This window comes from Lissotriton vulgaris, chromosome 6 (assembly GCF_964263255.1).
Source record: "Lissotriton vulgaris chromosome 6, aLisVul1.2, whole genome shotgun sequence".
Classification (NCBI taxonomy): Eukaryota; Metazoa; Chordata; class Amphibia; order Caudata; family Salamandridae; genus Lissotriton; species Lissotriton vulgaris.
The window spans coordinates 880,170,406-880,194,842 of record NC_141694.1 but is presented as its reverse complement, the minus strand read 5'-3'; the positions used below and the strand labels follow the sequence as shown (position 1 = coordinate 880,194,842).

General features: G+C 43.1%; 1 protein-coding gene across 1 annotated transcript in view; it reads right to left on the bottom strand.

The window, feature by feature from the left end:
• Window positions 1–24,437, bottom strand: part of SYNE1 (spectrin repeat containing nuclear envelope protein 1) — a 2,319,318-nt gene that overhangs the window by 1,716,644 nt on the left and 578,237 nt on the right. The window contains exon 19 of the mRNA XM_086926873.1: window positions 10,282–10,446. Coding sequence (XP_086782999.1) covers window positions 10,282–10,446 — 165 coding nt within the window. The remainder of the gene's footprint in view (window positions 1–10,281; window positions 10,447–24,437) is intronic.

Here is a 24,437-nt window from a genome sequence, read left to right as displayed (position 1 = left end):
TCTAAAATAGGGACAAATCTATGGTGGAGGGGGTACTCTTTTTAAAACATTAGTATACTGATCCCGCCCCATACTACCTGAACTGGACCACTCTCCGTCACGACAGACATTGTTAGTTTTGCAGCTCCTTGAACCTGGAGACACATATACCACTCATCTTTCGAGAATTGTGTCATGCCTGGTGCTTACGGCCAAGGAGCCTCACTTCTGGAATAGTGGGTATTAGATAGTTGAGGACCAGCTGGAAGACTTTAGTAATTCTCCCAGAATGGTTGGAGGACCGGGCATTCCCATCCAATGTGAAGTGCATTGCCCAATGCCCTGCATCCCTCCAACACCTCGCGAGGCATTGTGATACAAGTGGTGTAACCGATGGTTGTCAGTAGTGCCATCCATACCATACTTTATAGCAGATTTTCTGCCCCAATGAGGAGGTAGCAGCCACATGTATGTACCGCTGCAACCTATCCCATATCTGCATCACTTGGGTTTCTAATTCTCTGTTCCCACTCTCTGTTGTGTCACCACTCGTGCACTAACAGAAGTTTGTATAGAATCGCATAATTGCCATGTAACTTAACGGGACTACACGTCACGTCATCAATCCACTGTATGGGGGTCGAGACTATTTCTACAGGCTTCTGACTCTAGAGGGGGAGCTTTATGAGGCCCAACTGGTGCCGAGCGATTATGGTGCAGTAGCACCAGACTATGAGGAGTGTCCCATGGGTTTTCTTCCTGCTCACGTCCGGCCTTCACCAGGTCAGTGATTGCTCTTTGTTCATGTTCACCCTGTACCATCTAAGATAAAAGAGGTCAGACATGCCATCTCCTTTCCTGGGCTACAGAGTAATTTCATCTTGACTGCTCCACTCTCTCCTATTTACCTTGTTGCAGGGATGGCATATGGTGATCACTGAAGTCTCCTAGGGCCTTCCCTTCATTATTTATCCTTTACATGTTTAAGCGATTAGAGTCATGGAAGATCCGTAGTCCTATCAATGACTAATGAGGTAGTGGTTTTGTGTGGGGGGTGGAGGTATGTGGTGACAGAGCTGTTCTTGATCTCCAACTGTGGACGGCTCCTGGGTTTGACCATCCATTGATCAGGTCCTCATTGCCTAACTATTGGGTCACCACCTTCCCACGAAGTCAGCATTGTCCCACCTACGGTTTCTTATGACATCCATCCTCTTCTTCTCACCCTGGTGTAGCACCCTCTGCCTGTAATCCCAGGTGTGGGGCATCTGTTTTTATGCCAAGCAACACTGCCACCTTTTGAGCATCTGAGACTGTGAGGAATTTGTCGCAAAGTTCAAAGGAGAGCTCAAACGGACTTGTCCCTCTGTAGCGAATTTTGTCCTTAGGTAGCTACTGAGTGATGAGTCAGAATGCTGCTCGCCTCTGCAGAGTCAATTGTGATACGTCCTGAAAGATTTGGTACAAATATTCTTGGAAGAGTACCTCTCACACTTTCCTATCGTGTTGTAGAACATTCTCCTTTTCAGAATAGTAATAGAACTTCATAAGTATGTCCCTGGAATTGTGAGGGACGTGTGGAGCCAGAACGATGTATCCCGTTGGCTGTTATTTCAGGTGGTTAGGAGACAAGAGAGAATTGCTATCACAAAGGACTCCAAGCTAGCATCTAGTACCTCCTCACTGAGGACTCTAATGCAGAGTTTTTCTCCCCGTGAGCAGTTTTCTAGATCTATTCGTTTTTTAATGGTACACTTAAGTTTATTTATTTATTTATTTATTGACATTTATTAAGCGCGGCGAATACCCGTAGGCGTCTCGGCGCTGGCTTAAGGGGTGGATCAGTGTTTAAGAAGACCTAACAGAAAATAGAACTATTGGTCAAATAACCAAGTCTTAAGTTGTTTGCGAAATATGAACAGTTGATCCTGCAATGCGGTGTGTTGCTCCTTTATTGCTTCCTGGGACGTTTCCAGTACATTGAAGCATATTTCTGCCTCTATGATGTGCTGTCCCACTGAGTCTATGTCCTTTGGAGGTCCTCTATTTAGCACCGCTGTGTGTGAGTAGCTCAACGAGGACTTAGTAAAATCCTTATTTCAGTTTGAAATGTGTATGGTTGCTAGTCCTAGGCCTCAGCTGCTGGACACCTAGCATGTTGTACGGAGAGGGCTCAATTTAAGACCAGTACATGGTGGGCCTTTAGGAGCGATGGCGAGGAGCATCTCACCGTTCCGCCTTCTTGGCCACACTCCTAATTTTAAAATTTACAAATGTAATTATAAATTGATATTCATTTAAAAAATCAATATTCTTTCCTTCTTGCCAATGTTCTCACCTACAATACTTTTTAGACAATATTTTGGTACTTTACATTGTAAGTATATAAACACAATATTTTTGTAAACAATATGTTTGGAACAATATTAATATCAAATGATATTGCTGTTTGTGATACTCTCTCAACCCTGAGACTTAGGGGCATATTTACAAGAAGTGACGGAGTGCAGAGTTAGCCTTCTTAGCTTAACTCCACTTTTGAAATGCAGGGCTGCACCGTATTTTCAACAATATGATGCAGTCCTGCATTTCCCCCTGTGCTGGTGCTAATTACAGCTGTCTAGCGCCAATGCAGGCACCCTTGCACCATAGTAATGCACCTGGTAAATATGGGGCAGTGTCAAAATCCATGGGTATTATGACAGAACGCCCATCGCAACACCCATTGCCCACCCTTTTCACGCTAAGTATAGCGTGAAAGGGTCCCATATTTACAAGGCGGTATTAAGCCACGTTAGGTGGCTTAACGCTGCCTGGTAAATAAGGTGTAGCCCGTATCATCACAGGAATTGAAAAAAGGGAAAATGCTACTTGCCCTGTATGCATCTCTTCTTGGCATGTAGAGCTGTAGAATCTCATGCTTTTGCATAGATCGCCATCTAGTGTTGGGCCGGATGTTTGCACTTTGTTTTTCTTCAAAGAAGTCTTTGTAGCCACAAGGTATGCGACTTCTCCTTTCGGTGATAGTGCGCATGGTCATCGACTCCATCTTCAGATTGTTTTCCCATAGAGAGTAAGAGAATGGAGTAGTAGTAAAGAATAGATATGGCCATGTGTGTGCATGAATAATAACAGATGAACTACAGCAGCCAAAAGTACCCAGGGAGATGGGTGGGCGCATGAGATTCTACAGCTCTACATGCCAAGAACAGATGCATTCTGGGTAAATAGCATTTTCCATTCAAGGCATGTGAGCTGTAGATCACATGCTTGTGCATAGACTATACAGCAGTCTCCCCTAAGCGGTGGCTATCCTGTAGCTGTTGAAGTTGTCTGAAACAGCGTTCTAAGTACTGCTTGGCCAATATTAGCTTGTTGTCTGGCTAATACATCTACATAATAATGATTGGTGAAAGTGTGTGGTGTGGACCATGTTGCAGCTTTGCAGCTGTCAGTACTAGGGATATTCCCTAAGAAAGACTTAGTAGCCCCTAGCTTATGAGTGGAATGTGCTTCGTGGGTATCGTTAGAGTCCTTTTGGCTTTTGCATAGCGAATTTGAATACATTTAACATTCCACCTAGCAAAACCTGATTTGGATATAGGATTGCCCTTGTGAGGTGGTGCAAAAGCAACAAAGAGTTGTTTGGTCTAACAGAAAGATTTCGTTTTTTCAATGTAATACTACAGTGCTCTCCTAACATCCAATGTGTGTAGAGCTTGTTCTGCAACAGAGTCATGTTGAGGGAAAAAGACAGGTAACTCAACCGACTGATTTATGTGAAAGGCAGATACTAACTTAGGTAGGAATTTGGGATTGGTGCGAAGAACCACTTTATCTTTATGTAGCTGGAAAAAAAGGTTTTTCTGTGGTTAGTGCCTGAAGTTCACCCCCTCTCCTTAATGAAGTGATTGCAATGAGAAAAGCTGTTTTCCAAGTGAGGAATTGTAGATCACATTTGTGCATGGGTTCAAATAGTGGGCCCATGAACCTTGTGAGGACTATATTAAGATTCCAGACTGGGGCAGGTGGAATTCTTGGGGGTATAACTCATTTTAGTCCTTCCATAAATGCTTTAATTACAGGCACTCTAAAGAGAATTGTCAGACCAGATTATTTACGCAATTCATTGCAATATTTTTAGGTATCCGGCTACTGTGTCTCAAGTACATAAAAGATGGTGTACAGAGAGTGCAAACAGTTCAATAAACATCAGGTACATCAATTGTTGTTCAAAAATCGAATACAAGTAGAAGGAAAGTGTAGAAACAGATTTTACATTTGTGGTTTTGTTTTTCCACCCGCCCCTCTTATCTTTCACGAGTTATAGATTACACCGTGGTTCAGCCCTGACGATAATCCCCAAAACTTCGAAGGGGATTGGAAATGCATTGCTTTTTTCCTTTGAATCTATGATGGAACCAAATTGATTTAGACTCTCGTGAGGGTTTACCAGCAAAAAGTATACCCATAGAGAGAACTAATATATTCATTTTGCATAGTTAGTCTGCCCTTAAAAAAGACAAAGTGTAAATAACTTTGGTACAGGCAGGCTGAATGTTAATAACATTGACTGGTGTAATTATTTGAAAATGTACCTGAGTTGTAATGTATTGATATTTTTTTTATGTTTTGTTATATTTTGCACAAAGTTGTTTCATATTTTGATGAAATTCTTTCTGAAAAATGGAGTATGTATCTTTTGAATGCATCAAAGAAAATAATGTTGCTTGAAGGTGATTCTAAATTATACCGTTTGGTGGAAGGTTCAGATAACCAAACTCTATGACTTCAGGAGACAGATCGCGAGGTTCAGGGGGTTTGACTTCTCCATGGCTTTGTGTGTCGAGACTGGGAGTTAAGTGTAATTTTTGATGTGGTACTAGAGAGAGTTCCAATAGGGTTGTAAACCAGGGTTGACGTGCCCATGTTGGAGCTACTAGGATTAGTGTGAGAGATGTTTGCCTGAGTTTCTGAAACACTTATGAAATGAGCGGGAGAGGCGGAAAAGCATAAGCAAATATCCCTGACCAGTTCATCCATATAGCATTGCCTTTGGATAACGGGTTTGGATACCTGGAGGCGAAGTTTTGGAATTTTGCGTTTTGGAGTGTTGCAAACAGGTCTATGTGAGGGACACCCCAAGCTTGAAAGTAAGGGTGGAGAACTTGCGGGTGAAGTGCCCATTCATGTATTTGATACCTCTGCCTGCTGAGAAGGTCTGGTTGTTGACTCCTGGGAGGCGTTCCGCTAGGGGATAGATGTTGTGGTAAATAGCCCACTTCCAGATGTGTTGGGCTAACCTGGACAGTTGTAGAGAGTGTGTCCCCCCCGTTTCTATATGTAATACATAGCTGTCATGTTGTCGGTTCAAACCAAGACAGTTTTTCCAGACAGATGATCTTGAAAGGCTTTGAGATCTAGAAAGATTACCATTAGCTCCAAATGATTGATGTGGAGCAACTTTTGCTGTTGGGTCCACAGATCTTGCACTGTGTGTTGTTGGAGATGAGCTCCCCAGCCAGTTAGGGAAGCATCCACTGTTAATATTGTCTGTGGAACCCAGGTCTATGAACAGCCATCCTTTTGACAAATGTTGTGTGTTCCACCACTAGAGAGAGTGATGAGTACGGCCACTTACCAACACTAGATCAGTTAATAGACCTTGTGACTGGTTCCACTGACTGGCTAAGCATTCTTGAAGTAGACGCATGTGCAGCCTGGCATGAGGAACGATTATGATGAAAGACACCATCTTTCCCAAAAGCTGCATAAAAACTCGAGCTGGACATGACTGGCTTGAAACTGGAGAATTAACGCCTGCATGTTTGGAATTCTGTGTGTGTTCGGAAACACCAGAGCCCTTTGAGTATCTAAGGTGGCTCCTAGGTAGTTCTGAGTTTTGGCTGGCTGAAGATGAATTTTAACACATTGATTCTAAACCCCAGTTGGTAAAGTAAGTCAATGGTTACGGAAGTGTGTTTGCGGCATTGTTGATATGTGCCGGCTTTGATGAGCCAATCGTACATGTATGGAAAGACATGAATGATTTGTCTTCTTAAATGAGCAAATACTAAAGCCAGACACTTTGTGAAGACTCTGGGGGTAGTGGTGACTCCGAATGGGAGTACCTTGAATTGGGAATGTTGGCCTGCCACCCCGAACCTGAGAAATTTGCGGTGAGCTGGCTAGATTGGAATATGAAAGTGCCTTTAAGTCTAGAGTAGACAGAAAGTCATTTTTTTGCAAAAGAGGTAGTACCTGTTGAAGTGTTATCATGTGGAAATGGTCTGACTGTATGTGAAAATATATTTATCTGAGATCTAATATTTGTCTGAGAAAGCTGTCCTTTCTGGGAATTAGGAAGTAAAAGGAATACACGCCTGACCCTTGATGTTTTGGTGCTCTAGGCTCTATGGCTCCTTTTCTTAGTAGGGAGTGTACCTCTTGTTTGAGGAGGTGTAGGTGAGCCGGTAAAAGTTTGTGTGACTTTGGAGGAATTATCGGAGGAGTGTTGATGAACTCCAGGCAGTTACCAGAATGGATCATTTGGAGAACCCAGTTGTCTGTTGTTATTGACGGCCACTTTAGTAGAAATTGTGACAGTCTTCCCCCCACAGGTGTTAAGTGGGTGGGGGGAACTGTGGGCAAGTCACTGTTTTGTATTAAAGGGGAGGTACGTGTGCTGGAACCTCTACCTCTGCCCTTGCAGTTGTTTCCTTTGTAACCACCCCTGAAGTAAGTTTTGGAACCCGAGGGTTAGTTATTGCCCTTACATGTGGATGCAGTGTCCGAGGACATAGTTTTGGACCCTGCTCAATAAAATGAGTGTCAAAGGGAATCACGGCCTTGTTGAGACTGAAGGGCTCCCATTGATTTAGCCACTTCTGTATCTTTCTTCATCTTCTCAAGAGAAGATTCTACTGCCGGCCCAAATAGGTGTTATTTATCAAATGATGTGTTTAATATTGAGGTCTGAACTGCCGGTTTGAATCCTGACATACGTAGCCAGGCGTGCCTTCTTAAAAGGACACTAGTGTTCACTGCTCTGGCCGATGTAACAGCTGCATCTAGGGAGCATTTAATTTGATTGCTGGAAATTAGTTGCCCCTAATGTACCCGTTCCTGGGCCTTAGATTTATGTTCTTGGGGTAGAAATTGGATGAGTTGTTCCATTTCGTCCCAATGCGCACAGTCATATCTGGCTAACAGCGCTTATGTGTTAGATATGCGCCAGAAGTTAGCTGCCTGGGAGGCTATTCTCTTCTTCTGGAACTCATGATAATTAGCAGCCCTGCCTAGCAATTTAATATATCCTACACTCTCATCTGGTGGGGAGGGTCTGGTAGGGTACAGGTCAGGGTCATTGTCTGTGGGTGTATCAGTGTTATAGTCATCCCACTCATCTATAGGTGTAGGTTGATTGTCATCATTATTATTATCCCTGTCCCCATCACCCTGATCGTCAAGTATATATGGTGGTGAGTGCTCAGGTGAAGTGGGCACTGACAGAGGCTGAGGCAAAGGTGGAGAAGGAAGAGGAAGAGGAGGAAGGAAAGGATTAGTCCCAACAGTTCTTTAATGGAATATGGTATTCCCTTTCAGTAGTAGCCCCTCTTTTTAAAGTCACTTTGGTAGTACTGTGGCCAGTTTTTGGATGTATGACCAAAATCTTATGTTTCCGGTCCGGTTTTTCGAGTGAATCACCGAGACGATGCTTCTTCGGTGCCAATAGTTTTGGGGCTGGTGTTTTCGGATCTGATTTGGTTTTTAGTGCAGAGTGGCGATGATCGGAGCCGGACTTGGTGTTCGATCCGGAAGGCTTTGGCTCGGTGCCCGACTTTGAATGGGACTTTTCAGAGCCGGAGGGCTTTTGGGTAGGCTTCGGTGCAGAGCAAGAAGGCGGGGCGTCAGAAGCGTGGTCTCGGTATTGACCGGGGTATGAGGGTGCGGGTTGGTCCAGAGCCTTCTTTTCAACAGGTTGGCTTGGGAGTCAGGGCAAAGAGGGGACTGTACTTACAGTATGTTGTCCATGTGGGATGTCGGCATCCTGGTTGGAGCCCCCTTCCGAAACGGAAATGGGATCCTGCTCTTCCTCAGCCCCGATTGCGTTGCCAGCTTCTTCTTCAGATTCAGGTCCGAAGAGGTCCGGAATGGAGTCTGTGCACTGGATCTGCATTTCGCATCATTGAGCCCAAGGGTCACGAAGTGTCTTCTTGGAATGGAAAGCCTTACACTCAGCGCAGTCCTGTTCTTTGTGTTCTGGTGACAAACGCAATTTGCACACTTCGTGTGAGTCGGTGCACGGGTATTTCGCATGGCACTGATGGCAGTATTTAAAGGGAGTTCGTTCCATCGACTGCAAGTCGGATGGAGGTGGTTAAGCCCGATGGGCTACCACGAGCTTTCCGATTGAAAGCAGGTTTTTTCAAAACAAACACGATACTTGAAGAATGGAGTACACGATCGGAAACAATATCGTTGAGGGCGAGTCGTCTACGCACCGAGGGAAACCAAAGGATCGGTGTCGAAGTGGAGCACAGCGAGTAACATCCTAACCCAATGGAGGAAAAAAAATCTGAAGATGGAGTCGATGACCATACGCACTATCACCGAAAAGAGGAGTCACCTACCTCGTGACTACAAAGACTTCTTTGAAGAAAAACAAAGTGCAAACATCCGGGCCCAACACTAGATGGCGATCTATGCACAAGCATGTTATCTACAGCTCACATGCCTCGAACAAGTGATGTTTCTGTGGCGATAGGGGCTTGTAAATATGCCCTTAAGACTTTACTAATGATGGTGGAACTTGCATGCAATGAGTTCACACTCAGCTTGTCAAATTGAACCTTTCATCTTTCTGAGGTTGACAAACTGAATATTACTAAATTAGATAAGGGGAACACATTATTCACGGTATTTTTAAACTCAACACCTGGATATATGCAAGGTACAGACTTCACCACAGCCTCCTGTGAATGAAGATTGTGCACTACATATCACAGAACAGCACTTTAGAACACATTTTGTGTTGTGTGGATAAAGAATGCACCAAATTAGCCATTTTGTCTGTTTAAGGTACTGCAGAAAGAGAAAAAGCCTTTTTTTAATAAAACATCTGGGGATTCGGCTACCTATTTGAATTTAAATATTTGGCATATTTATGTGGAATTACACCCTTGCTGACTCTTACAATTCAACGTAAATACTTTGCTAAAATGCATTAATTTAGCCATACCTTATACACTTTTTAACTTCTCATGTCATGCAATAGGTGCCTTTGTGGGCACAAAAACAAAAATACTTGTGAGTCACATTAACCTTTACACTGAAGAGCGAATACTGGAAGTTGAGACAACGTAAAATGCAATGATGAAGAGTATGAGTTCTTTAACAAATATTTGAATACCAATAAGACTGAAATTACATTTTACTGTTGAAAATCTGTCCTGGAAATACATTCATCCACAAAACACACGAGCGCAGAATGAAAAAGACCTTCACGCAACATACAGCAATGGACATGGAAAAAAACAAGTATGCTAAATAAATGTAGTCAAGGAATTGGCATTCTAAGAATGTACTCTTCAAGTTTTTACAACTTCAATACACCACACCAGTATTTACATCTCTGTCTGGATGTCCACTTCAAGCTGTTACTGTTACTGAGATTACTTTTTATATAGTACCTTTACAATGTTGATCACTATTAACAAATAAAATAGGTAACAGAACAATACACTAGGAGGCTTTAAATCCATAAGTGCCTCTGCGTTTCTTGCAGCAATGATGACACAGGCAATCTTTGTGCTGACTTGTAAAATATTGGCACTACAAGTGCTGCCAGTTTGGAAATGTCAAATTTAGAGGGGTGGTGTGTATCTTATTAGCAATCATGAAGTAGAGACTGAAACTGAGTACACACTGGTAATGTGTAGGGCGCAATCGAGAGCCAAAACAAAAATAGGATTCCAAAGAATAACACAAAAACATAAATATATCACAATGTGTATTGGTTAACATAAACTCTGAATGGAGAAATGCATCATGAAATGGAAATTATAGTAGGGTCGAGTCAGATGGTTTTGCCGTTGAAAAATTGCCCCTCAAGCAAACCAAAACCCAGTTCCTCAGTATTCAGAAATTCTGGCTTGTGTTTTGACAAAGCCATTAACAGCAAAAAACCTTACGTATATTTTCAATATACAGCATGAAAACAAAATGTTCATAGTTCATGTATTAAAAACATCTACAGTAGCTTTGGGTTGATTGTTCATTAAAATATTGATAGCAACATACGTGCTTCACTTTCATGAAAAGCTCTCTCCATCTTCCATTCAACAGCAGAAGTTGTTGCTTCAAATCCTTGGACACTGTCTCATCACAGCTCTCTATAAGGAAATTGCCAGAATCGTTCATGATGGAATGCTGCTGGATCCAGTGTGGTAAATGGCGAAAAAAGTCCTGGTAAATAAAAAACAAGTCAGTACATGCGATTCCAAATGAAGTTGAGCCCTTTCTCCTTAGCTAGCTTCAACTCACACGGTGCCATATTTTGTGCATATCTTCTTCTATCTATCATCATTGGGAGAGAAAGCCATCGTTAGCTCACTAAAAATAACTAGCATATTTGTGTTTTTGCATTTTTTAACCTTTTCTCATTTGCCGTGCCAACAGATAAGTGTAATGTCTCTTTAACTGTTTTTTATTGCAGAGAATTTCAGCTTCTTAAATTACAGTATTAGCACCTAACCTATTCTATAACGTTACTTTAAACTTTGTTTTTTTGTGTTTGTGCGTTTGTGTGTGTGTATATATATATGTATAATATATATATATATAGATAGTATATATATATATATATATATATATATATATATATATATATATATATATATATATATATATTCACTGAAAAAACCATAGGTTATAGACCATATATAGTTAGGAATTAGCATTTACAAAACCTTGAAAATTCACTGAAAAAACCATAGGTTATAGACCATATATAGTTAGGAATTCGCATTTACAAAACCTTATTTTACTCACACAAAACCATTGAAATTCAATATATAGTTAGTTGCACTAACTATATATCGCGCACCCGCAATCCACTGCTGATGATGTCACATATTACATCATTCATGACATGGTCAGTGACATCACTGATGACATCACTGATGACATCTCAAATGACATCACTGATGACATCTCAAATGACATCACTGATGACACCACTGATGACATCTCATATGACATTACTGATCACATCACTGATGATATCATTCATGTGATAATACGATGAACCTCTTCAGACTCTAATATAACCTTAGATACAATCAGTGTAAACAGACACTCACAGACTGTCACTTATCCATGGAGTTACTCACACACCTAGTCAGTCATGCAAAGAATCAATCACACCTCCATTTCCTCAACTATACAGTTATACAAACTTTACTTATTCAAACATATACTAACACATATTTACTCTCTTATACAATCCCTGATACAAGTTCACAATGATCCATACAGCCACTCACACATTCACTGGCTCTTATGCACAGTTATTTATATATGTCAACTCTCACATGTACTGTGTTTTACATATGTACTTACTTTGACATGTAGCACTGAGATATCCATTCACTCACCAATACACTCATGCACACAGTCAACCGCCCATACAGCTGTTTCCACATGCACTTTTGAAACCATACATCTAGTGAATCAACTGCTCACACATCTATGCACAGAGTCATACACCTCCCAGCCACCCACACACACACTCAGTCTCCCATACAAATACTTGGGCAACCAATCAATAACCCATATAGTTACTCATATAGCTACTTATCAACACATGCAACAGTTTACGGAACAACAGACATAATGATGCACAAATTAAGACAGTTTAGTCACTAACCCATGCACTCAGTGAGACACATTTAATCACTCACTCATACAGTCAGTCATGCACCTACTAAATCCTTCATCCAGACACTTATACATCCACTCATTCTTCAATATGTAAGACATATTTTAACTTTACAGAAACATACAGTCACTGGATGTTGTCATCAGTGATGTCATCAGTGATGTCATTTGAGATGTCATCAGTGATGTCATCAGTGATGTCACTGACCATGTCATGAATGATGTAATATGTGACATCATCAGCAGTGGATTGCGGGTGCGCGATATATAGTTAGTGCAACTAACTATATATTGAATTTCAATGGTTTTGTGTGAGTAAAATAAGGTTTTGTAAATGCGAATTCCTAACTATATATGGTCTATAACCTATGGTTTTTTCAGTGAATTTTCAAGGTTTTGTAAATGCTAATTCCTAACTATATATGGTCTATAACCTATGGTTTTTTCAGTGAATTTTCAAGGTTTTGTAAATGCTAATTCCTAACTATATATGGTCTATAACCTATGGTTTTTTCAGTGAATATATATATATATACATACATATATAAACATATATCATCTGTATATCTATATAAATACAAACATAAATGCATGCATACATATACTTATATGCATACAGATGCATGTTATTTACATGAAAGTTGAAAAAACACTAATAAAAGCAAAGCTAAAAAGCCACCTCATTACAAACAGAATGGCTTTAACTTAAACGAGGGCGAGATCTATTGCATTTTCAATGCTTGTTTACTTTGGTTCCATCAAGAAGGCATTCAGATGTGTCACACATTTGCCATAAATTCTGAATGTTAGCACTCTAGTTGCACATTAGATCACTGTAGTAAAGCTACTGCTCACCAGGGACGTCTGCTGCTGGTATTCAAAGTGCATGTTTCAGTCTGCATGTCAGAATTTTTTTAATGAAATAGAAGAGGATTTGAGAAGTCACTCAAAATGATCCCTAATTTTTCTTTCTGAAGCACTAATCATACTTTCTATGGCAAAATTAACCCCCTCATGTTGTTCCTTTTTAAATTGAGTGTTTTCAGACTTACCACTTCATTCCAATCAAGATGGCTTCTGGTGTGCCATACTTTTGTCATAAGTAAGACTGTTAGCGCTCTAGTTGTTCTTTAGAACACTCTGGGACATTCTGTCATTGGGCTATACTTGGGGTACATCTGGGTGATATTTGGGCTACATTTAGGCTCGTTTGTCTCTGGTGGCCATCTTGGGAGACTGTATGTCAGAATTTTTTAATGAAATTGAAGAGGGTTTGAGAAGTCACTCAAAATGTGCCCTAATTTTTCTTTCTGCAGCACTAATCATAATTCATATGGCAAAATATACCCCCTCATTTTGTTCCTTTTTAAATTAAATGTTTTAAGAGTTACCACTTTATTCCAATCAAGATGGCTTCAGGTGTGCCATACCTTTGTAATAAGTAGGATTGTTAGCGCTCTAGTTGTTCTTTAGAACACTCTGGGACATTCTGTCATTGGGCTATACTTGGGCTACATCTGGGTGATATTTGGGCTACATTTGGGCTCTTTTGTCTCTGGTGGCCATTTTGGGAGACTATTTTTTAATGAAATAGAAGAGGATTTGAAAAGTCACTCAAAATGTGCCCTAATTTTTCTTTCTGCAGCACTAATAATACCTTCTATTGCATAATATACCCCCTCATTTTGTTCCTTTTTAAATTAAATGTTTTAGGAGTTACCACTTTATTCCCATCACGATGGCTCCAGGTGTGCTATACCTTTGTAATAAGTAGGACTGTTAGCGCTCTAGTTGTTCTTTAGAACACTCTGGGACATTCTGTCATTGGGCTATACTTGGGCTACATCTGGGTGATATTTGGGCTACATTTGGGCTCTTTTGTCTCTGGTGGCCATTTTGGGAGACTGCATGTCAGAATGTTTTAATGAAATAGAAAAGGATTTGAGAAGTCACTCAAAATGTGCCCTAATTTTTCATTCTGCAGCACTAATCATACTTTCTATGGCAAAATATACCCCCTCATGTTGTTTCTTTTTAAATTAAATGTTTTAAGAGTTACCACTTTATTCCAATCAAGATGGCTTCAGGTGTGCCATACCTTTGTAATAAGTAGGACTGTTAGCGCTCTAGTTGTTCTTTAGAACACTCTGGGACATTCTGTCATTGAGCTATACTTGGGCTACATCTGGGTGATATTTGGGCTACATTTGGGCTCTTTTGTCTCTGGTGGCCATTTTGGGAGACTGCATGTCAGAATGTTTTAATGAAATAGAAAAGGATTTGAGAAGTCACTCAAAATGTGCCCTAATTTTTCATTCTGCAGCACTAATCATACTTTCTATGGCAAAATATACCCCCTCATGTTGTTTCTTTTTAAATTAAATGTTTTAAGAGTTACCACTTTATTCCAATCAAGATGGCTTCAGGTGTGCCATACCTTTGTAATAAGTAGGACTGTTAGCGCTCTAGTTCTTTAGAACACTCTAGGAGGCTGCAGTAGAACACAAAGGAATCAACTGACAGTCTCTGTCCTTGTTGGATGTACATGTTTTACTGAGAATGTCAGACTTCATTTTCACATGACTGAGAAAGATAATGTGAATTTACAGAATATATGCTTTCAGTTTAGCTTATAGATCCCCTTCCAAACCACTGTGGGAAAATCATGAGATATTAGTTTTCTTTCAAACAATATTCATGATATCACAGCAGAAGGTTTTTTCACATGGTAAAATCACCTTAGAACCCACCACAATTCCTAAAACGAGTATGGTACCATCAACAAATGATTTATAATGTAACTAAAGTCCTAAAACCCTCTATTAACTACAATGCTTTTTAATGAGGTGCTATCATGTATATTGGTCCCAAGATGGCTGCCAACACTTCTTGGATGAAGTGCTGACAGCCAATCAGATCAGATGTGTGGTTAGGCTCCGCCCAGATATATATCTTTTTTTGAACCTAAATTACTCAAAATCCACTGGAGCACATATATTGAGACCTAGCAAAGGCACATCGGGCTAACAGTCCCTACAATTTTGCCAAGTTTTGTGCAAATCCATTCAGCTGTTCGAGCTAAAAGTGAGGCCAACCGCCCTATGGAAATTAACATGGGAAAAACGCGTTTTGGGACCCCCCTTTTTTCTCGGCCCCCCCTTGATGAAACCCCCCCAAATTGTCAGGGGCTGCTCAGAAACAAAATGTTCCATTTTCCTGAAAATTTCAGCCAATTCCATCCACAAAAGCCAAAGTTATTAGACATAGAATTTTCAAAAATCCCATAGAGAAAAAATCCTAACTATATATACCTACTGGCGACCGCCAGTAGGTAATATACATACATATATATACATACATACATACTTCCATTCAGACACTTATACACCCACTCATTCTTCAATATGCCTTTCCCTATATATATCAAACATATTTAAACTTTACAGAAACACACAGTCACTGGATGATGTCATCAGTGATGTCATCCGTGATGTCATTTGAGATGTCCTCAGTGATGTCTCTGACCATGTCACGAGTGATATAATATGTGACGTCATCAGCTGTGCATTGCGAGGGCGCAAGTTATAGTTAGCTTAACTAACTATAACGGGGGAATTTCATTGGTTTTGTATGAGTGAAATGTCCAACTAACTATAACACCCCTGAAATCTATGTTTTTTTCAGTGAATTTCTAAGGTTTTTTAAATGCTAATTTCTAACTATAACATGCCTGAAACCTACGTTTTTTTCAGTGAATTTCAAAGGTTTTTTTAAATGCTAATTTCTAACTATAACATGCCTGAAACCTATGTCTTTTAAGGGAAGTTCTAAGGTTTTTTAAATGCTAGTTTCTAACTATGCCTACAGAGGTAGGACATGCGAAGAAAGAAGAAAAAACGAACAGAAAGAAGCAAAAGAAATGCAGAAAGAAGCAACAGAAGTCAACAAAGACAAAGAAAAGTGCAGGAAGAATCAAAACATTTGCAGAAAGAACCAACAGAGGAGCAGAAAGAGGCCTTGTTGCAAAATCATCCTGTGCCACAACTTTTTCTGACGGGAGCTGGTGGTAACTGACTCTGACTAACCAGGCCTAGAGCCAGTGCTATGCTAAAATACACCTAGAATACAGTCAAAACCAAGAGAGATTCTTGGTCCCCAAACTCCCTCAGGACTAAATTGAACTTCATCCCCTATCCCGTAGTCTGCCACGAGGCACGTTTGCAGAGTGGTAGAGAAAGGTGGCCATGGTCTCCGAAGACGTCTTAGCAATCCCACTGTGTGGGACTTACTGGAGGGGTAGTTGGCCCCCAAGGACATCCTTGGCGGCCAACTTCCCAAACGATTACCTCCAGTCAGTGCCACACAGCAGCATTGGTAAGTACTTGTACCAGGCCACGCCCACTTTGCCCACCACTCTACAAGCACGCACCCCGGCACGCTCTTGGATCGGGATTAAAGTCCCCTTCACTGCTAGGGGTCCTTTAGGGGCCAACTAGCCTACCTTTTACCTCCAGTAAGCTCCAGGCAGTGGGATTGGCAAGAGGTAGACAAAGGCTATGCCCCCTTTCTCCATCACTCTGCAAACGCACCCCCTGGCGTGTTGTAAGTTGGGGGATTAAGTCTCCTTGAATCCTGAGGGTCCCTGGGGTTCAACTAGCCCACCAGGTACCTCCAGTAAGTGCCATGGAGCGTGTTGCAGAGAGGTGTAAAAATGGACGTGGCCTGGGCCACTTCTCTGCAACGCAGACCTGTGTCGCTTACTGGAGGTACCTGGTGGGCTAGTTCGCCCCCATGGACCCCCAGTATTGAAGAGGACTTAATTCCCCAATTTAAAACGCACCACAGTGCGCGTTTACAGAGTGTTGCTAGGGGGGGCGGGGCCTCCGGCACCATCGCTGTGTTTTTTTTAATTATTTTTTTTAGAAGGGGGCTGTGTGGGCCCCCTTCTTTTTACTTTTTTTGGGCCCTGGGAAACCCCTCGCCCAGGGCCTGAGCTCCATTAAAAAAATATATACATATATATGAATATGAGTGGCCCCCCTCCCAGGCCACTTTTAGCCCCATGGACCCCATCCCCCGGGGCAAGCCCTATCCATTGGGGACCATGGGAGGAGCCCCAATGTCCCCACGTCCTGCTGGCTCCTTGCGTCCTGCAGGAGCCGGCATTGCTTTTCCACAAGGGGAGCTGCAGGTTTCCCTGCTCTTGTTTCAATGAAGCAAAGCAGTTTGCAATGACATGGCGGGACAGCCCGGGACACTGCAGGAGCTGGCCCTTGGGGGTGGTGGTCCCCAGGGCCATCAAGGGCTCCAGTAAGGGGGCCCCCTCCCAACGTTACGCAGGTTCCTATTTAAAAAAAATACCAAGCCCCGGGGGGTGGCGGTCCCCGGGGCTGCAGGGGGTCATGAGCCCCGCAAATATTTTTAAAAAGCCCCGGGGGTGACGGCCCCCAGGGCTTGGGGGTCCTTGGAGGCCACCCACACAGTAAAAATAACAAGCGCCGGGGGTGGTGGTCCCCAGAGCTGAGGGGTTCAATGTGCCCCCCACAAATGTTTAAGGAAAGCCCCGGGGTGGCGGTCCCTGTGGCTCTCGGGGGACCTCCCTGGGCCCCTGCAATTACAATATTGCATGCCCCCGGTACTTGGCCCACCCGGGGGCTAAATAATAACAAAGCACTTTGTTCTTTAAAAATTTTAGGCCGAAATTCGTGCTGGGTGCGCAAATCTCGCTGATTTTTTTTTTTTTTATAAGGCTTTTTTTGGCCCTGGGGGTCCTTGTGGGACCCCCTGACCAGGCCTAGGGGGTCAGGTTGCTCGTACCCTGACCCTTTTCTTTTTTTTCCACCTTTGTTTCCCTGTTTTCTTGTGACTCGGTTCTACAAAGTCAGAAGATGGGTGCCAACACTTCCTAGTTTGGAGTGTTGACAGCCAATTGTAATAAAGCTTGTGGTCGGGTTCACCGCACCTCTAGATATCAAAACTTTTATTTTATTGATTTTCTCAGCAACTACTGAATGGATTTACACCATTTAAAAGAAAGCACTACCTTTTTGCCAAATGTGGTGTAATTCCATTCAGCAATTCGAGTTGTACCCTTGTCTAAAGTTTCTTCAGGGAAAATCATTTTCCGACCTCTTTTTTTTTTTTTCTCAGGAACTACTGAACGGATTTACACCATTTAACAAAAAGAGTTCTTTCTGAAACAAGTGCTACCTTTTGCCAAATGTGGTCTGATTCCATTGAGCTGTTTGGGCTGTAGCCGTGTCTAAAGTTTCCTATCGGAAATAACATGGAGAAAACGGGTTTTGGGACCACCCTTTTTTCTTGGCCCCCGCTTACCGAAACTTTCAGCATAGGAGCTGACTAGAACGCCCCACTAGTTTTGAAACAAAGAAGTAGTCCTCAGGCACTTCTCAAAGTAAATCCTCGTGTTTGTTGTGATGTAAACCTTTGAAAGCCCCGTAGTTTGTTCAGCTCAGCCAGCCACCTACATGACCATAGGGGGGTTTGGCGGGTGGGCCTTTCTTGCCAGCCCATTTTTACCGTCGCTCTGCGCCACGCCGACAGGGTGATCTTAGTCGCCGGGAGAAGCTGACGCCCTCCCTTCCATCCATAGAGGAAGTGCAGTACAGTCTTATTGCCCCATTTAGATCTCTCCAGTGCATAAGTGGGGTGATCAACGTGTTTTGGCGGTTACAATCTTTCTCAGGGGCAGGTTCCATCAGCTTTAGAAACAATATTGTGCAAACCTATCACAGCTATTTAAAAGACATAGTAGACAAACCATGTCATAAAGAACCACAAAGTGATATCAAAATGTAAAAAATATACAAATACATTTGTTCATGCCCAAATTTGAAATCCTCTACTCGAGATGAATTCATAATAGAAAATATGTTTAAAGAAAATACCGCTCCTGCATTTTAATTGTATATCTTCCAGAATAAAACATGACATGATATGCATGACACTTTTTCGTAACCATTGTTCACTTGCAGTGCCTGATAGTCAGTACACGAAATAAACCTGACAGATGTATGTGCAAAGAAATACATTGTGTTACATAACATGTGTCACTCTGTGTGAGACACTGTGCTAAAATCATCAGAGTTTTCAAGACCCCTTGACTCTAAAGGAGTGTATTGACATAATAACACCCAAGTGGGCAATAGGAGGTGCTGGTCTCTCAATGCTAACACCACAATATTCACTCTGCTGATCACATAATAACGCCCATGTGAGCAATGAGAGAGGCAGGTCTCATGGTGCAAGTGCAACAAATAAGCGGTATGTTGTTGGTCACCAAACACCACCTTGTTGAATCTTGTATGTTACTGTCATAAAAAGCCAGAATGGGCCCCATTCATTTAGGCAGCATCATATTAAATACGGCAATATTCAAATTCATTAACAATAATTGTGGCAGTATCAATACACCAGGGAGGGTATATATTAATCAAATAAAAGTGGGAAACACAAATGTTGCCAATTTACAGCAAAATCTTGGTAGGATACAGATAAGACAAGTTATATATGTACTGTTAGTTCTCAATCCATATTGAGTCTGATAGGTGTGGCTCAAATCCACCCGAGTGACTTACCACACTCACCTATAGTTACTCAGTAAGAAGTCAGCCGGACAGTGGAGAAGAATAAACAAGGTAATTTTATTAGGCCACAAACTCCCATATGAGAGGGCCCTGTCCGACCTCACCCCTAAGAGTGCGCCGAGAGGACTAACTCATATCATCACAGCAATACATTATAACATGGTACAGTGAAGTAAAACACGCCCCTTCTGGAAAAATACTGAACCCCAGAGAGAGGAACAATGGCATCATACAAGAGGCATCTGCACCTGCAAAAGCAACATTTGACTATCTCTGCCCAAGGCCACGGAGCCGGGCCTCAGCGCCTCTGGTGCATGAGAACACTACTGATAAGGAACTTGTTAGTTTCGGCCACAACTAGCTGAGAAACGAAAACTGCTGCATTAGGGATTTTCTTATTCCTACGGGAGGGGTGGATGAGCGAGTGCGACTCGCAGACTCAGAGGAATACTCAAAATGGAGGCACACAAGCTAAGCTAAGGAAACTGAATATCACCACACATATAAATGAATAATCACATGAGCAATAAAAATAACGTAAGAGCATAAGTATATACTTCATTAGTTAGACACATGATGCTAACTTGCATATGTAAATGTCAATGGGCGGGGCATCGAAAATGAAACCTATCAGACCCTCCTTTTAGCATCATTTAGCATCATTTGGCTAACTGGAGCGTAGCCTTTATTAGCTAAAAAGGTAGCGCCTTTACATTCCATGCTAGGGGCTGGGCACACTTCAATCAAAAATATCCTTGTCTATAAGCATCAACCAACGGATATCAGGAAGTTCAATAGCAGTAGAGGCAGGATATTGACCAGTCATTTTTCTTGAGGGCCGCGAATTACTGGCACACATTGAGCAACATGGGGGGAGGCAGTAAACACAAAGGCAGCATGTCAGGAGTACACCCACTACTCCAACTATCCCCATCAGTATTTTCCAGCCCCACGAGGAGAAAACACCCCAGAGTCACCCTTGTAATGACCATGTCCCATTATCCTGATGAAGTTCAGTCGCTAATCTATGGAGTTTCTGCACTGCTAAGTTAACTGTCGGGGCTGAATCTGGAATATACATACAGCAGGACGTCCCAATGACGCGGCAGGCTCCGCCCCTATCAGCAAGGATGACGTCTAACACCATCCTGTTTTGGATCGTGAAAAATCTCATAGCCTGCATCTCAACAGACATATTAGCAGCAATGTCTGCTTCAGTATTGACCACTTTCTCCATCACCCTCGACAACCTACGGATGGCCCTACTGTTAAATATCGGACCCCAAAATGGCAAGAGGCCCTTAGAGAAATCTGTCCATTGTTGTAAAGAGGTGTCAGTCTGATCTACGTCGTCAACCTGAAGTGCCCTCCTTATGCGCTGCTCTGGCGGGCTGGTAAACCTACGGTGAGTCTTATGATAGTCAGAAGGTGCCACATACACAGGTGGAAGCATATAGGCTAGATAACAGACTCCATCCCAACCCTCAGGCAACCATAGATACCCATTATCCCCGCACACGAAATAAATATTGGGAGGCATAACTAGAGAAGGACTAAGGGGCAGGCGTATTGATGCCGTCACGTTACAGGAACTGTTCCCAACCTTTATAGGACCCCTCCCTGCAATACAAAAGAATGGTGGTGGTCCTACAACTGCTAAGGGCATCAAAGACTTATTGCTACTGTTCCCTTTTGGGGGGTGTCTATAGGACAGAGAGGAATTTAACTGTAGGAAACTCTCCCTAACTCTGTCAGTGTCATTAGGAGTCAAGAATCGTCCTACTTTCTTTTCACATGTCTCCAAAAATGTTTGGTCAAAAAGTCCATCAGTAAACAACTGTCCAAGGGAAGAAGCGGGCATAGGGCGTACCCGCATTGTCATAGTAGATCCCCTGTCTGATAGTCGAGGAGATAGAAAATCCGGCTGTTGGAAATATTTGACCATACCAATCAAAGTGTACCACCTAGCTCCTCTGCATGATCTGTACCTTTCACCTGCCTCCACACGTCCACCGGGACTAATAGTCCAAAAAATAATTCAATGTCCGCTAAAGTCATAACAGTCGAGGATGCGGCTTCTGTCAATTCCTTATAATAGGCAGTCGGATTTTTTCTGGAATCTGGTAGCTGAGCCTTCAAAGCTAACACCTCACTCCTTTTCCACGGTGTATATACCCACTGTTCCTGAAAATGGGCGTCTACACGCGCTCTGGTGACAGCATGTGTGACCGGATCTACCACTTCGGGGGCCTCAGGGTGAAAAATAGGGTGCACCTCACGCATTGGATGTATCCCAGGAAAATGGGGTGTACCTGCAGAGGGTAATTCATTTCTATACTGTAATATGGATTTTAAACTTCGCATCACCTCCCGTACCCCAGTGTTAGTCCTATAAGCACCATTTTTTATGTCCTGTAGAACCGCGGGAGTCACTTCTCCATACCCCTGCTCCCACAGCGCTATCAACGTGTTTGACATGTGCCACAAAGCATGCTGTTGCATCAGAGGTTCAAAATCTTTCATTGTGGACCAAATGTCTTCAAACGAATAAATGTTATTCCTGGCCCACTGACAAGCTTGATTAGCCACCACCGTTTTTTCATCTAAGCCAACTGTAGAGCGCGTAAGCAATTTCCGCACCTGGGAAAGCAACCCACTCCCCATACCTCTATTCGGTGTCAACAGCTCTTGACTGGGGGTAGCGCTAGCAGAGACAGCAGGGAGTGCTGAGAGAAACTGGGAGGGAGCGGGTGAGCTTGCCGTAAGTAAAGAAACAAGGGGCGCCGGCAACGATGGGGAGGAAGAAGACGCTGCGCCGGACGGGTGTGGGGCACTTGCTTGTGGGTCCGAGACCCCACCGGAGGAAGCCGGAACCGGCAATGTAGGATACAGTGGCTGCGGGGCATAAGGGGGAGGGGGCCGGGCATTCAAAACATCCTCCATCTCATCCTGTTCATCCTCTCGCACTACATAACTTTTATTTTCCCTCAACATACAAAGCCTATCTGCGCGCTCGATGCGTGGCTCATTTTCATTCTGTGTATGCTCCCTCGCTTTCTGTGCCATCGTCTGCGCCGCCTTCTTCTGAGCCACCTTCTCCTCTCTCAATTGACGTTCTCTAACTTCCTTCTGCCACATCCTTAATGAATCAAACATGCTCTGACGACTATGCCTAGCGAACAATTTGTCTTGTAAATAATCTAATTTAGCCACATCAAAAGAACCTGTCAGGGGCCACTGCAAATCCACATTGTCTTTGGTATATCGGTGCCATAAAGTACCAAACAAAATCGGAGGCAATCCGTGTTTCACATACATATCAAAATTAGGAGAGCCCTCCACCGGGGCGGGCTGGCTTTCGGCCAGTCTAGAATCTGATACACGACAGCAGCATCCGAAACACCGCAACTTACTAAAGCACGGCATCTTTACAACAATGCAATCACACCTTCTCACAAATTCCTTTACCTCTGTTCACTAGCTCCTAACACATCCACACACATATGGTATACATTAAATTCAAAAACACACATACATCCTATACATCAAAATCCTGCCAAACACGTGTTACCAAAATGGGACAAGGCCCGTCGACCAAGTCCTGGGGAACCTGGACCCTACCGCAGACCGAACAGTACACTAACTGTTCTGAGGCAGGAGGACACATCCGCCACCCGTGTGACACTACGGATCGCTGCGCACTTTACCACAGCAGGCCCAGAACTCACACCTACCAAATCGCCAATCTTAGGCATTCGGGGTGAAGTCTGGGACCCGCCGCGATGAGCCACGCCTCCACCACAGTACCACCCGGTCGGATTGACCACAAACAAAATGCCCTCCCAACCTCCGTTAAATCTGTCAGAGCGCCACTCGCACTCTGAGTTCCCCGGAGCACACTAGCCCCAGGAGCGCACCGGCTCCTCAAACCATTAGAGACACCCCAGTCTCTTGGAGCACTCCAGCTTCTTCAAACAACAGGTGGACCACTCACCTTCCGTATGCAGTACCGACCTCTACCATTCTCCACCTCCGGCTGCCAGGACCAACACGGTCAGCTCCAGGTTCTGCCTTCCGGACCCCGGCGTAAGATCCGAACCGGGACCTCTCCCGATCAGCAAGGTGGGGCAGCGCTGCGAGAACCAAGCTCGGCATCAAAGTGGGTACCCAGACCCACCGTGCCGACCAGAGGGTCCCCGGTCTTCTGCTACCCACCTACGGGTGAGAAAGATCCTTATCGCGGGGTCCCTGTTCGGGCGCCATCTGATAGGTGTGGCTCAAATCCACCCGAGTGACTTACCACACTCACCTATAGTTACTCAGTAAGAAGTCAGCCGGACAGTGGAGAAGAATAAACAAGGTAATTTTATTAGGCCACAAACTCCCATATGAGAGGGCCCTGTGCGACCTCACCCCTAGGAGTGCGCCGAGAGGACTAACTCATATCATCACAGCAATACATTATAACATGGTACAGTGAAGTAAAACACGCCCCTTCTGGAAAAATACTGAGCCCCAGAGAGAGGAACAATGGCATCATACAAGAGGAATCTGCACCTGCAAAAGCAACATTTGACTATCTCTGCCCAAGGCCGCGGAGCCGGGCCTCAGCGTCTCTGGTGCATGAGAACACTACTGATAAGGAACTTGTTAGTTTCGGCCACAACTAGCTGAGAAACGAAAACTGCTTCATTAGGGATTTTCTTATTCCTACGGGAGGGGTGGATGAGCGAGTGCGACTCGCAGACACAGAGGAATACTCAAAATGAAGGCACACAAGCTAAGCTAAGGAAACTGAATATCACCACACATATAAATGAATAATCACATGAGCAATAAAAATAACGTAAGAGCATAAGTATATACTTCATTAGTTAGACACATGATGCTAACTTGCGTATGTAAATGTCA